The 13,960-nt window shown below is 41.8% G+C and overlaps 1 protein-coding gene across 4 annotated transcripts in view; it reads right to left on the bottom strand.

Moving 5' to 3' along the window:
- The window catches only part of LOC108159125 (terminal nucleotidyltransferase 5C), a 44,590-nt gene extending 31,198 nt beyond the window's left edge, over window positions 1-13,392 (bottom strand). Inside the window, exons 1-2 of one of the 4 annotated variants that reach the window (XM_033392298.1) lie at window positions 13,018-13,392; window positions 9,133-10,532 (exon numbers count right to left, since the gene is read on the bottom strand). In XM_033392298.1, the coding sequence (XP_033248189.1) occupies window positions 9,133-10,071 (939 nt within the window). In that variant the 5' untranslated portion in view covers window positions 10,072-10,532; window positions 13,018-13,392. Of the gene's footprint in view, window positions 1-9,132; window positions 10,739-12,345; window positions 12,530-13,017 lie in introns of those variants that run through there. The other 3 variants (XM_017292111.2, XM_017292110.2, XM_033392299.1) reach the window with 3 other exon arrangements.
- Window positions 13,393-13,960: the final 568 nt, after the last annotated feature.

The raw sequence follows: 13,960 nt of genomic DNA on the forward strand, positions 1-13,960 counted from the left end.
ATATGCTTTTTGTCGGTGTGTGTTTGTGTGTGTGTGAGCGTTACAGATAAATCAAAGCGCCAACGGTTTTGACCAAAACCGAAAGCTTGAAACTCAAAATGAAACAGAAAACAAGTATGGAAAGGTGAAGTAGATCTTGCGGCAATGGGGATACCCTATGGGAGTGCTTGAAGCAGTCCAACAAGAACAAAAACAACAACAGTGCCGATCGAGACGACCCGCGTCATGCACACGCAATGTATGTTGTTTTTTTTTTTGTAAAATTCTCGAGCATTCAATGTGCCGCTTCATGTGGTTCCACTAATACTGCCTGTAATACCCAACCCATTGCGATGATACCACTGTGAATGTCCGCTGTAGATCCTTAAAGAGCTAGCTGTGTGATCTCCAAAAAGAACAAACTCCCACAGACTGAATGGCATAGATATGCTATGCTTCTGGGCAGATCGGCTATGCCCAACGTACAGCTGCTATATAATGAAAATGAAACTGAAACTGAAGCTGAGGCTGAGGCTGACGCTGGGGCGCAGTCGTAGTAGCCACCTGCATGGAATTGACATTGAAGGCTGCTGTTGTTTTGTTTATTGTGGCCTGGCAAAGAGCAAGAGACCAGGCCAGGCCAAACCTACAAATGTTTGTTGCTGTTATGCGTTCATTCCATGCCTTTTGCCTTTCATTTCTTGCAATTGGCGTTTTAATTTGCCTGCTTAGCCACAGCCACAGCGTCAATGAATATGCATGCCAAAGAAAATCGCATAGACAAAAACAATAAACAATATGCACTCACACTCCATATACAGACGGACAGACAGCACCCCGTCGCAGCTCAATTAAAATGATCCGTTTAAGTTTTAGTTTCAATTTTGACATCAGCTTAAACCACTTATTAAATGGAATGGAATGGAATGGAATGAGGTTCCAAGCTAAGCAATCGGTTCAATGAAAAAAAAAACTTAGAAAGGAGTCTTGGTCTTGTTTTCGAATGAATATCAAATATTTAAATTCAAACTAAAAGATAACGATACAAAAACAGATTCGCTTCCATTTTCAAGGTCCAAAATGAATGAAACTTCAAGAAAACGAAGAATTCTCTAAAGAATATGGACATCAATGGAGTCCAAGATCTCAGTCGAAGGTTGGTATATTTCATAGATAAATAAAACTAAAGAAACAGATATGTTACTATTGTGTAATCGATAATTATCGATTAAAAACATTATAAACTAAATTAAATGCCATGCCTTTTTTAAATACGTAATGTAAAATATTTTTTAAAAATTTCCAGCGTTAAGCGATATATTTATACACAAAATACAATTAAAAAGAGCCTCTAAATTCCAACGCCAAGCAAATGCGAAATACATATGTAATTAAGTCGCGATTTAATTGCTCCGCCAGCAACACCAGCGACTGCCATAAGGTCTCCGCACCCCCCCCACATACATGCCACCTCTCTCAATCCACACTCCACACGCCGCAAGTGTGGAAACCCTTCAAAAATAGATACAAAAGTGTTTGGCTCTTCTTGAGTTTTTTTTTTTACGAGTAATTTTTGCGCATTAGCAGCGAAATGAAGTTAACGAATGGCCGTAAGGCAATAAAAACAAGAGGCAAAAAAAAAAAAGAAAAAAATATGTGAAATATATAAACAATAAATAAATCACTCGTATGAGCTCTGGGCTTTGGGCATTCCAGCACCTGTTGAATAAAACCTTTTTTTATTTTTTATTGTTTGATTTTTTGCAAAAATTCCAAGAAATCATCCAAATGCACAAAACGGTTTCTTGCACTCACACATGCGAAGGCAGTACAGTTGTGTCTGTCTGAGAACGAACGACCTTGCCCAAAAGGCAATCTTCAGGCCACGGAAAACAAGATGCCAGACTGTGGCTGCGACTGTGGCTGCGACTGTGGCTCTCTGACAATAAAATAATTAGCGGCTCAAGCGATTTTTCAAGCGTAACTGAAAAATTGGCAGCAACAAAAAATGGTTTCTCCAATAGCGGAACAATAAACGATTGAGAGCAAAGTGGATTTGGAGTCATAAATAGATTTCAAAAGAATACTCGTCGAATAAGGTCCGTTTCATCAGGGCACATCCGCATTCTGCCACAAAAACTTCATCAATTTATTATGAATAGGCCAGAGACAAGAAAACGTTAGTTTCGATTTCAATGCTAAAAGTAGTAGTCAAATGGCTGGCAGCACGTGACGCTGACTCACTGGAGACTCACTGGAGAGTCACTGGAGGGAGATCGGGACAGATCACAGCCCGATTGTTAGTCAATTGCTAGCATGACAACTGACGAGCTGATTCAAAGCAATTATAAATCCGATCCGATGTTACATGAATTGCAGTTCAGTTGCTAGAGATATTTCCATTACAGATCGACAACAATGTTTTTGCATGGCAAATAATTATAGAAATTGATCACCGCCAGCTGTTAAAGGTTGTATCCCACAATGGCACTATGTTTGAGGAGTTTCCGGGACAAATATTACTTGTGAGAGGTGAGATTTCCATAGAACACCTAAAAAGTGGAAGGAAACTTTCGTTCTTCATTTTTAAAGCGATCTAAAAATTGATCCAAGTCCCGGTCCTCTCTGTTACGATTTTAGATCCATTTTTTGTTTATTTTTTGTGGCACAATTTTGCGAAACGCAATTTATTTTGCCTTGTCATAATTATAGGAAAATTGGCTCGAATTATTCCACCATTTTTCGCTATTTTTTTTCTCCTCCACCCCGTATTTCGGCTTTGTGCAAGTCAGAGTGAAGCGTAAACAACAAACAACATTTTACGAAAATCCCATCAAAAGCGATTCAACCCACTTATTATTGTTGAAATATTTCATTTAACTTTACCCAAAACAAAAAAAAAAAACTAAAACCGCGAAGACACAACCCACCAAAAATGTTGATAATTACCGGAAGTAACTTGTGTCACGCACAGATACACACACACACATACACTTGCATTCACATTTGGTGACATATAGACAGCCGATACATTGTACTCTTTTACTCTTTTATCAGCAGAACAATTTGGCAACACATTCGAATCTATTTCTAGGCTGTGCTTCTAGGAAATGTCTGAGAATACTTCAGAAAAGTAGTTGCTTATCAGCCAAGGGAACCGAACAACTATTTCGTTGGAAAGTACAGGACAATTCGTCGAGGTACGTGAATTGTTTCACGTTGAAGATTTGTGGCTCAAAGAAAACGTTCGAGGGAGCTTTGCGCTTGAAAGCTTTCCACAGATTCGAGCAGCGTTTGGGGCTCTCCGCTCCCTCGCGGCGTGAGGCAACAGAAGCGTTGATTTAAATGTCAGCAAATCCGGCGATCTGGCGATCCCGCGATCCGGCTGTAAAGCAAGCCGTTAGTTAGTCAAGCATAAATGCTAAATGTCTTTTAAATACCAAATTGAGGAGGCCACCGGCCACCGACACACACACATCACACACACAAACACACACAGAAAGATTCACAGAGAGAGAGAGAGAGAGAGAGCGAGAGAGAGGGAGGGACGATTGCTCGTAACAAAATATTAATTCTATTTGGCAAACAAGAAGCAAACAGCAACAGCAACAACAATATGTGGCCTTCTCGCAACAAAAACAAGAGGCAGGAGACAACAACAATTTCCAAGAAGAAAAAAAAACTACAACAACGAAAAAGAAACAAGAAAATACCGATTGCAAGTCAAACGCAGAGATTAGGCGAAACTGCAAACAACAAAAAAAAATAAACAACAACCAAAATTTGAAAGGTGCACGCGAATTGTGCATTGCAAAGCATTTTGTTGCATTTGCCACAAAGGAATGCAAGTGGCAACGTCTAACAAGTAATTTACCATACACACAGATACACACAAACACTGCCACGCAGAGACAGTTGCACACAGATGCATCGATTTGGTGTACGCTTAAGAAATGAGCCGAAAATCGAATGGCAAAGGAGTACCCCATACAAAGAAGGTAAAGGGAGTGAGCCTATGTACGTCCATAGCTGAGGTGTCAAAATAGAAGAATTGATTGCAAAAGTATTTAAAAAACGAGAGAATATTCCAAGAACCAGTAAAGTAGCGAATAGAGTGTGGGGAATACAAAAGCCTGCAAAAGTAGCGAGTATACCAGCCTTGAAAAGTAGCGACGGAGCGAGTGCTACCGCCTTCAAAAGCAGCGAGTATAACGGACTAGAAGAGTAGCGAATACACCACTCTATAGAATTAGCGATTATATATTAAGGGATCCCTAAAAGAGCATTGAATCGTTAAGATTTCCGCAAATTCACAGGAATAAATACATATTTTATCTGTAGTCCGTTCTTTAGAGTCTTTGAATTAATAGTATAGTATTTAGAAAAGTATTCCTTGCAAGTAATTCTACCTATTCTCTTCGTACTATTTATAATTAAACTGAAACTCCGTAGGAACATAGAAATAGTTGGATGATAAATGTCTGAAAAGCGAAAGCGATAAGCGAGAAACCCATATTTCACCCGTTTTTTCTAGAACAATATTGGCCTGTCCATAGAGTACCCACTTTGAAGTACCTCTTGGGCACCTTATGGAACGATTGTCCTGAAATGTAGTGTGAATTCCATAGATAATGGAACCAAAGCACTTGAAAGCCACTTCGCCAAGCTACATATGCACATACATAGCTCTTCCGGCGGCCGCAGAGAGTTCAATCAACTGCAGTGCAATCGATGACTTTCGTTTACAATTCCGGATTCTGCTTTGGTTTACAAACTAAGCGTTTTTATTCGACTTGAGCAATACGAGTAGTCGTAGTAGAAGTTCCGACAGATCAGCAGGGTCTCGCTCTCTCTCTCTCTCTGTTTCTTTCGCTCCGTTTGTTTGTTATCAGAAATCACTTCAATCTCAAATCTACAAAAGAGCCTTAAAAATAAATACAATTTATTTGATTGGAATGCCCCCGCCCCTGTCCCTGCCCCTGCCGCTGCGTCCACAGTTGCCTCGTCGTCTGCCCCTGCGTCTGCTGCTGGCTTCTTATCAACAATTAAATTGAACTTGTACGAGTATTTTTCTACAATTCTCAACAGTACCTGCACCTCCTCCTGTCTTTCTATCTCTATGTGCCCCTCCTCTCCCTGTCTCTGTCTCTGTCCCACACACAAGCATTGTTATCGCAACAGCCGCAGAGCCAAAAAGCAACAAGAAAAACCATAAATAAATATATGTACATATGAACTGTAAATACGTACTATATTTGCTCATGTGGGAGACCGCAAACATTTTCGAGCTCCTTTGCTTTCTTCACCTCTTATCGGGGGGCATTTTGATGGCTTTGTTTTTACTATAATTTATTTGTTCATTCGCGTGATTTATGTGCGCAGATGTACAGTGAACGATCGCCGGATGGACCCAGCGATAATCCAGACACTCTTCCGCTCAAAAGAGTGTTCCCTGAAGCTATTGTTTGGGGTCTTGTTTCAGTTAAGAGCCACCTGATGTCTGGAGTCCTTGTTGCCGCTGCTGCTAACGTGTTTCATTCTCTGATTTTGTGCGGACAGCGTCGGAGAGTGTGTGGCAGGCGCCAGTCGAGTGTTTGGTGTCTTCCACTAATTAGAGCGCCCTTTGTTTGACCTAATTAGAGGACGAAGCACACAAATAGCAAATGACAGGAGGATGAAGGACACACATAAATACACACGTAAATATGTAGGTACTCGCATGGATTATGGACCCATAGAAAAGGGAAAGCAAATCACCAGCTAAATGCAATTTTCTATGTAATTTTCTTGCATCGATTAGCGATTCGATGCCATAAGTAGAGATTCGATGAGTGATGAAATTCAACGTCATCCTTTTGAATTGATTTATAAGCTTAAGAATCGAAAAGAAGAATGTGCACTGCTTTAACCTTCAGGGGCATGGCCATGGGGTGCCTCCGGAGAGGCTGGAGTGGAATTTGGAATAAGATCTGCCGAGTTTCGTTGACAGAGTATAAGACAGGGCCAGGCCAGGCCACTCGTTCTACATGCTGGTGGTGTAAGCTCCCGCTTTCGTTGCATAGTTTTGGGCTTGGCTCAGAAACCTTTCAGCCTTTTCAGCATTTTCGCTAGTCGTTCTCTGGGCGCAACCACTGTTTGGCATCACCTCTTTTGACAGGCTTATATTTGGCCTATTTTATGGACTGATAAATCTGAAATTTGAATGTCATGCTCCTGCGGCTGGGAGCTGCAAATTTATTACATTTTGCACGCTTTCTGTCAGCGTGGAGCAGCGCCGTTGCCGATAAGCACACGTGATAGAAGCCCGCCGCCCTGGAACTCCGCCTCTTAACCGAATACCATTATCTTGGCACTTCTGCTACTCCTCCTACCCTTCAGAACTCAATTATTTGTTGCTCTCTGATTTCCATAATCAAAGAATTTGCGCACAGAGTTGCACTTTCTTCCACTTCTGAAGGCTTCTCCTAAATGTTTCTACTACGCAGTTAACCGGTGGCTAAATTGAGCCAAAAGTCTGCCCCACGCAGCGAGCCGTGCAGCTGTGGCAATTTCAGAAGAACAATATGCAATCTGGTGAATGTTTTGTATCTAAATACGAAATGTATTTATTCATTTAGATAATCACAAAAAGATAATCAGCTGCTCTCCAAGTGGGGCTGCCGGGGGGCAATAGAAGGCGGCACAAACTGTTCATTTGTTCCACCAACAGTGGAACCACCTGTCCATACAGACACACAGACACACATACACACTCGTACACACTCGTACATATGGATGTGTAAATATGCATTCAATTTCTATTCTTCTGCACTTTGACGTACGCGAAAGAGTTTCAATATTACCATATTTGAAACGAGTATACATACGAGCCCATTTAAAAATATATTAATACATTATCGAACGAATCGAATCGCAGCCACTGATAAGTGGAAAAAGTTTTTCTTGATTTTAATCGTTCCGGGAAAATCCCCAAATCCCCGAGGGAATATGCATATTTACAATAAATGGAAAATAAATATACATATACTGTGTACAGGGCTTTTGATAATTCACTCGTCCTCTAAGCAATTTGATTAAAAACATTCGAGAATTTTTCCTATTATTTAATACTAAATGTACCGTGAAAATGAGATCATATACAAATTAATAAACGGAAAGAAGATAATATCATATATACCATTATTAATAATTGAATTGAAAATATCATAATTTAGCATCGATATCGATAACATGTCATCGTTACATTTTTATCCATAAATATATATCATTTCCTTTTGATAAACCGATAGCAGATGGCTGCATTTCGATTGGCTATAATTGAATTTATAATATATATACTCGTAATCGATGTTAAGATTCATACCGATAACCTATTTTGTTTCAGAATATGCTGTTTTTTTTCCGAAACATCTTTGTTGAACTCCAATCACGAACCTATGAAGCGAATACCGAATCTTCAAGGGTTTTACTGTTCCTAGAGAGGTACGGTACCCCTCCTCAAGAGATATGAGAATATGCATATATAGTATTTGCCGAAACAGAGCTTTGCTGATGACCACCTGCTCCACTATCTTATCAAAAATTTGCCCATTTCCGTTCACCAGAGTGTTGGTGCCACGTGTGAAGCGAGATTTGTTTCCAGGCGAACAGATTTCACGGATGTCATGCGAGACCTCAGACCACTGTGCCAGCAGATAGACAAGCAGCAGCCACAGAACAATCTCACGTGGGGAAGAACGTTCTTGGCCCAAGAGAGCAAGGCATCAACAAAGAGAGATAGAGATAGAGAGAGAGAGAGAGAGAGAGAGATAGATCTGGCAGACTTATGATTCATTTGAAAATGTGTGTTGGGATTGTTTTTCAAAACATTTCAATGTTTTCGTTTTAGTATTTGTTGTTCTTTTTTGAAGGCCAACAAAAGCAATGCTAAGGCTAAGCAAATTTAGTGAAAAACAGTTGTTCAATCAGACCCGAGGCCAAGGTAATTGCTGGCCAAGAAATTGTTACGGGAATCCAAGTCATGGTGACCGGCCTATTTCCGTTCAAGCCTCCGTCCGGAGATGAATTCTCGATAGAGTTTGAAGCCGCAATCAAGTTTCGCTTTTCATACCGACTTATCTTGTTTCTTCCATAACTCAAGCCTGGCTATATCTCTTAGAACTAGTTTTGGCAACTAACTAAGTGGCGCACATGCTAATCAAACCACTTTCGGTTGTTGCTATTTTATATATTTTTCCACAATCGAATCAAAGACGAAGCTGCAAATTTGCATAAATGAATACGTTTGGCTCCAAACTTCTGGGCAAAGTTTTTTGGGTGTCGTTTTGTGATTGCGGATAAGGGGGGGTCCGATTTTATAGACGTAAATCTGCATATTAAAAGTGACGCAGATACCCAAGGCGAGACCCCATTTCCGTATATAAACATCGCATTTGTCTCCCGTCTCTCGATTGCACACACCAGAAGTGTACAAAGATGTCACGGCGTATACGTAATATTTACCCGTGCCCCCGCCCATGCACAGCCGTAAATAACAAATTATTAGCAACAACAACCATTGGGGAAATAGATAAGAAATTGAAATTGAAAAAGAAATAGAAATAGAAATAGAAAAAATTCATGGAAGAACAAATCTTGGTTCCAGAAGAACTTCAACTTCAACTTGATTCTGCTTTCTACGCCTCCGAGAATGAAATCAGCTTATCGAAAATAAACAGATGACTAAAAAACTACCTGCCCCTGCGCTTTTGCACCCCATTCACACTCTTTGCCTCCGTTTTTTATCAGCAGTTCTTGTTTGTGCCATTAATTATAACTGCTTCCCGTAGTAGCTGGCGGCGCAGCGCCTCCCGGTGCTGATTAGAAGGAACTTCTCGAATGTGGCAACTGATCAAATGGAAAGTTACGAAAGTTCCCCACTTTAAAGACAACTCTGTTGACCCTGAACCAGATCTCTAAGAAGAACTCTAAGAACTATTACATCTGCGCCATGCTGAAAGGCTGTTGTCGTTGCAGTGACGACATATCCTATGATCTAAAGGAATGCAAATGGCACCGAGTGCCACCACCCCGAGATAGTGCCAGGATAAACAGGTCCCAAGCAGACAGTTGGCAGTTTTGTTTTTAAAATAGTAAAGGGTACAAAAAACTCACCTGCATTATGGGATAGGCGAGTCGTCCTTTGCCGAACCGTTCGATGAGCGTCAGCTTGGTGGAACTGGCCATGACTCCGGCAATGTTCGAGGACGAGAGGACGGGTCGCGGCGGTGGCACAATGGGCACAAAGTCGCGATTCCTTTCGGCGAATGTCCGATCAAAGGAGTTGCGTCGATCGCTGTGCGAGCGTCTGTAGGTGGCATGATTTCCGGATCCATTCCGACCCGAGGAGTTCTGATAGGAGCCGTAGCCGGAGCTGTACTGTGAGACGCCCATGTAGGATTTCGATTTGCGGTACTGCTTGGCCGAGTAGACCATCGGCTCGGGGAAGCTCAGTTCGCTGTGATTGCTCGCGGTCTCCGAATTGGAGGTGGTCGAAGCCGATGAACTGACAATGGAGGCGGTGGAGACGGCGGTGGGGGATGCGGAGGTGGACGTTAGGGGGGTGATCATCGATGGCTTCGAGCACTTGGCACAGGGCACGGCCAGGGCGGCGGTCAGAAGCTCGCCGGGATTCACTTTGGTCACCCCATTGTCGGCTGTTGCAGATGTGACCAGAATGTGGCTACTGTTGTTATTGTTGCTGTTGCTGTTGCTGTGGTTGTAGCTTCTGTAGTTGCTGGTGTCGCGTGGTAGCGACTGCAGGAAGATCTGTTGCCTCTGGGGTTTCCCCTTTTTGGTGCTCTTCTGCTGTTGCTGTTGTTGCTGCTGCTGCTGTTGTCCTTTGTTGTTGCCAGGATTCTTTTTGCTGTTATTGTTGTTGTTCTTGACATTTTGATTTTTCCCTTTGTTGCTATTGTTGTTATTGTTGTTGATCTGTGTCGTCTGATTGTTGCTGTTGGTGCCCGCCGCCGGCAGCATTGTCTCTGGCTGCCTTTCCTTATCCTTGTCCGCCTTCTGCTGCCCCACTACCTTCCCATTGGATTTGTTGACCATTTTCTGGTACTTCTACCGATCGATGTGGGGTATATACCGTATGGATTGTATATTTTTGATTAGTTAACTTTTTCCGTATACCGTATTGCCAACTGGTTGTATGGTTCGTCGGGTTTCGTGCGCAATTGACTTTGGTGTTGGGTTCTGGCTTGGTTTTTGCTTTTGTATAACCGTTGCTCCGTTGCTTCTGCTGGTGCTTTTTCTCGCGTTCTTCTGCTCTTGTTCCCACTATGTCTCCCACTCACTCACTCGCGCTGCTCACCGCTCTCCGGTCTCGTTTGTGTTTTCGTTTTCGTGTTGGTTGCGGGCCGCAGAGCTTTTGTTTCGTTTCTGTTTAGTTTTTTGCCACGTTTGTTGTTGGCGCCGCGCCGCGATTTGATTTAATTTCTGTTTGGTTTTTTTTTCGCTTGCTTTTGCCTCGATGCCTTCTTATTTTTATATTAAATGAGCTTTTGTTGTACCTTTGAAATGTTTTTAATCACGAAATTCATTAATGTGTTATTGCTGTTTTTTTGCTTTCTTTGTGCACTGGCACTGGCACACAATCACAAACACACTCCACTCGCGGACACAAACACTTGCACACCTTTTGTTCAACTGCGTCTTCCTTTTGGTATATGTATGTATGTATGTAGCTGTTCTTGTCGTTGTTGCTTCACCCCTTTACCTTGCAATTCATTTACAGCAACGAAGACAACAGTTGAGATGCCAGGAAGAGAAGAAATGAGAGGAATAAAAATTATGTATTTTATTGGTTGTTTTTGGTAGAAAATTTTGTCAAAAATATGAACACGACTTTTAGCGCTGCGCTCTCCTTCTCTCTCTCACTTTGATCGCTATTAGTCCATTAGTCTTTCTCTCTCTCTCTCTCTCTCTCTCGCTCTTTTGCTCTCCCTCTCTGAAAGCCCTTAAGCTAAGCATACATATGTTTGGCAAAAGCAAAAGAGAGCTATTTCGGTGCGTGCAGAAACACCTCACCTTATGTATGTATGTAGATTCATGCACCTTGGTCTTTGCTTAGTTTTTTTTTAAAACATTTCATTTGGCACATTAAGTTGCGCGCTTTTTTCTTTCTGTGTCTCCCCTGTGGTGTGTTTAAAGGAACTGCGAAGAACTAGTACCGTTCTGAAACGCGCAATTTGCGTTACTTTTTTGCGTTTACCCAAAAAAACAAGAACATATACATTGTAGTGTGTGTATGTATGTCATACATATGTGTGGATGTTTGTGTGGGTTGCCATTTGGCGGGCACTTTTCTCTCTCCCTCTTCTCTCTTTATTCCTCTCTGCTTAATACGATGATGTAAGTTTTTGTATTCCTATACATTCGATTGTGTGTGTGTGTGTGTGTGTGTGTGCGAACAGAAACTGTTATTGATCTTGTTGGGGAGTCTCGTAAAATGCCTTCGTTAATTTGTTCATTAAGTCTCTTTATTATTGCACACGATTTAGTGTATTTGAGAATTCGTAAAACAAGTTAGGGAGAACCTCAACTTATTTTATATTCAGAAACTTTCCATTAATGTATGTACGTACAGACGTACATATGTACTAGGTTAGGGATTCCTTGAAATTATTAATATTAAAACATATACATATGTATGAATCATCGGTGAAACTCTAAAAACCCTTTAAAAGAATTACTCCAGCTTTGCACGATCTTCCTTTTCTTCAAAGCAACGTTTTAAACGCTAATTACTGTCGAACATTAACCGATCTTGAACCGCATATGATAGATGATAGAGGCAGCAGTTCCCGCTAATGATCCTAATGAGCAAGTCTATTAGTTTGGCCCACGATAAGTGACTGACATAATAGAGCAATAGCATATTCTACAGTTCCCAGAGGATCGGATCGCCGCAAAGGAAGCTGACGAAATCTAGCACGAAATCCAATGTGCCAAGGAATAAAGCATTTGAAGGTGTTTCTGTTGCTATCTACAATATCGCCCATAAACCCGACCGAAAACAAAAACCGGAAATACCAAATGCCAAAGCTAAATGACCGTGTGAGTGGGAAAGAGTGAGAAGAGGGAGGGAGACTGGGTGGTGGATTCATCTGCGTGTAGACCTTATCCGCATTTCTGGTTTGCTTTTCATTTATACAAGCAACCTATCCGACACCCAAAACACGAGACGATGCGCTAGATCACCAGATTGCAAAGCAGTCACGTAGCCATATACATACATACATACATACATATATATATAGGTCTCACCTATGTATCTCCATACATATGTATGTAATTATTATCAATCATGTTGACCCTATTTACCTGTAAAATTCGGACAGATCGTGCTTGGGTGGTCTTTATCCAAAATCCACGCAATTCGCACTGCATGGGCCAGACTCACGTAGGCCGTGGGGGTGGCACCGAAGAAGAGAACGAGCCCAATGAGTGCAATCACGGCCGTCTCTGGCGTCTATATAGCTTGTAAATGTCTATGTATTTGTTTTCATACAGCTTTAGAGTATATTTTGTGTATAGCCGAAACGATTTGATCACACAGAAACGAAACAATTTCTATTAAAAGTAAAAGAGCAAAACTGATCGACATAAAAAGGGGGGAGCACTTTCTTTGAATCGGATACCGAATACTGTCGAGTGGCAGTGGATGGATGGTGGTAGTTATCCGAAACAATTATAAGTTAAAGGCGACGTCGACAATGGTAATTGGTGCTGCCCAATTTTGTATATTTCTACATATAAAATATATGTTTATTTTTGGAATATTACGTGAACGTTACTAACCAAGCCGAAACAAAAGCTACTGTCAAAGTAAACCCCCCACTCGCTTTGTGCCGATACTCTTCTTCTTCTCTCTGATTACCGTTGCAATCTCACACACGTACACACTTTCATGCACACAGAGAAAGAGAGAAAACTCCAAAAACTTTTGATTTTGATTTTAACTTTGAATTTCAATTTCACTTTTTTTCGTGTTACCTTTTTTTGCCTCGCTGTATTTTTTGCTGCTGATTATTTCATACAGTTTGACGGAGAGGAGACCACGCGTTTTTTGGTTACCGATCGGATCGCTTGTCGAAAGCTTCCAGAACGTTACGGTCGGCCGGATTAGATCGGTAAACGGTGGACGATTTGCGGGTTGCGGGTGGCGGGTGGAAAGGGCAAGGGCGCGATACTCGATAATGCCTGCACTGGCACACACACTCACATACACCTGTTCTGTGGAAAAAAAACGAATTAAAGTTGCAAATGCCTTTTCAATTAACGGTTGCACAATGCTGTGGAAATTGTCCGCTGGTCGGGGGATCTGGGCACAATCGGTCTACTTGACGAACAACGAACATGTGACGAGCAAGCAACTAACGGCGCTCCCGCTGGGGCAGAGACCAGTTGGCGTTGGTGGCGTTCTAGAGAGCAAAACGGAAATTAGCAACAAAAGTTGTGTCGGAAATGAGAAGCAAACGGTGGGGCTCTCTCCCTCTCTCTCCTCTCGCGAAAGCTTCATGAGCAGGCAGATGGATGTATCAATAGTTTTGGGCAGTGGGTAGTAGGTCAAGAGAGCTGTGCTGGCTTAAAACCATTGTTTGATTTGGATTTCACTTTTCAAGCCCCCTTTCTATCGAATCTATGCATCATTATTTTCCCCTTGGCGCTCTGGCAGAGAGGTACATATGTATGTATAAAGGCGAAGAGAGCGAGCTTTAGTTCGATCAAAGCATAAAACGAAATGTACTGTGTAAAATCCAATGTGAATTTGTTGCTGTAATGAAATACCGGCCGGCGTTGGCTGGCGTGCGATGGGGAAAGCAAAGCACCGAACCGACCTTGTGTCTCTCGAGCAGCGGGATAGAGGAAGACGGCGATGAGAAGAGCAGAGAAAACGGCATGCTAATTTATTGAAAGCTTTCACACCCGCTCTATC

Source organism: Drosophila miranda, chromosome 3 (genome assembly GCF_003369915.1).
Source record: "Drosophila miranda strain MSH22 chromosome 3, D.miranda_PacBio2.1, whole genome shotgun sequence".
NCBI lineage: Eukaryota > Metazoa > Arthropoda > Insecta > Diptera > Drosophilidae > Drosophila > Drosophila miranda.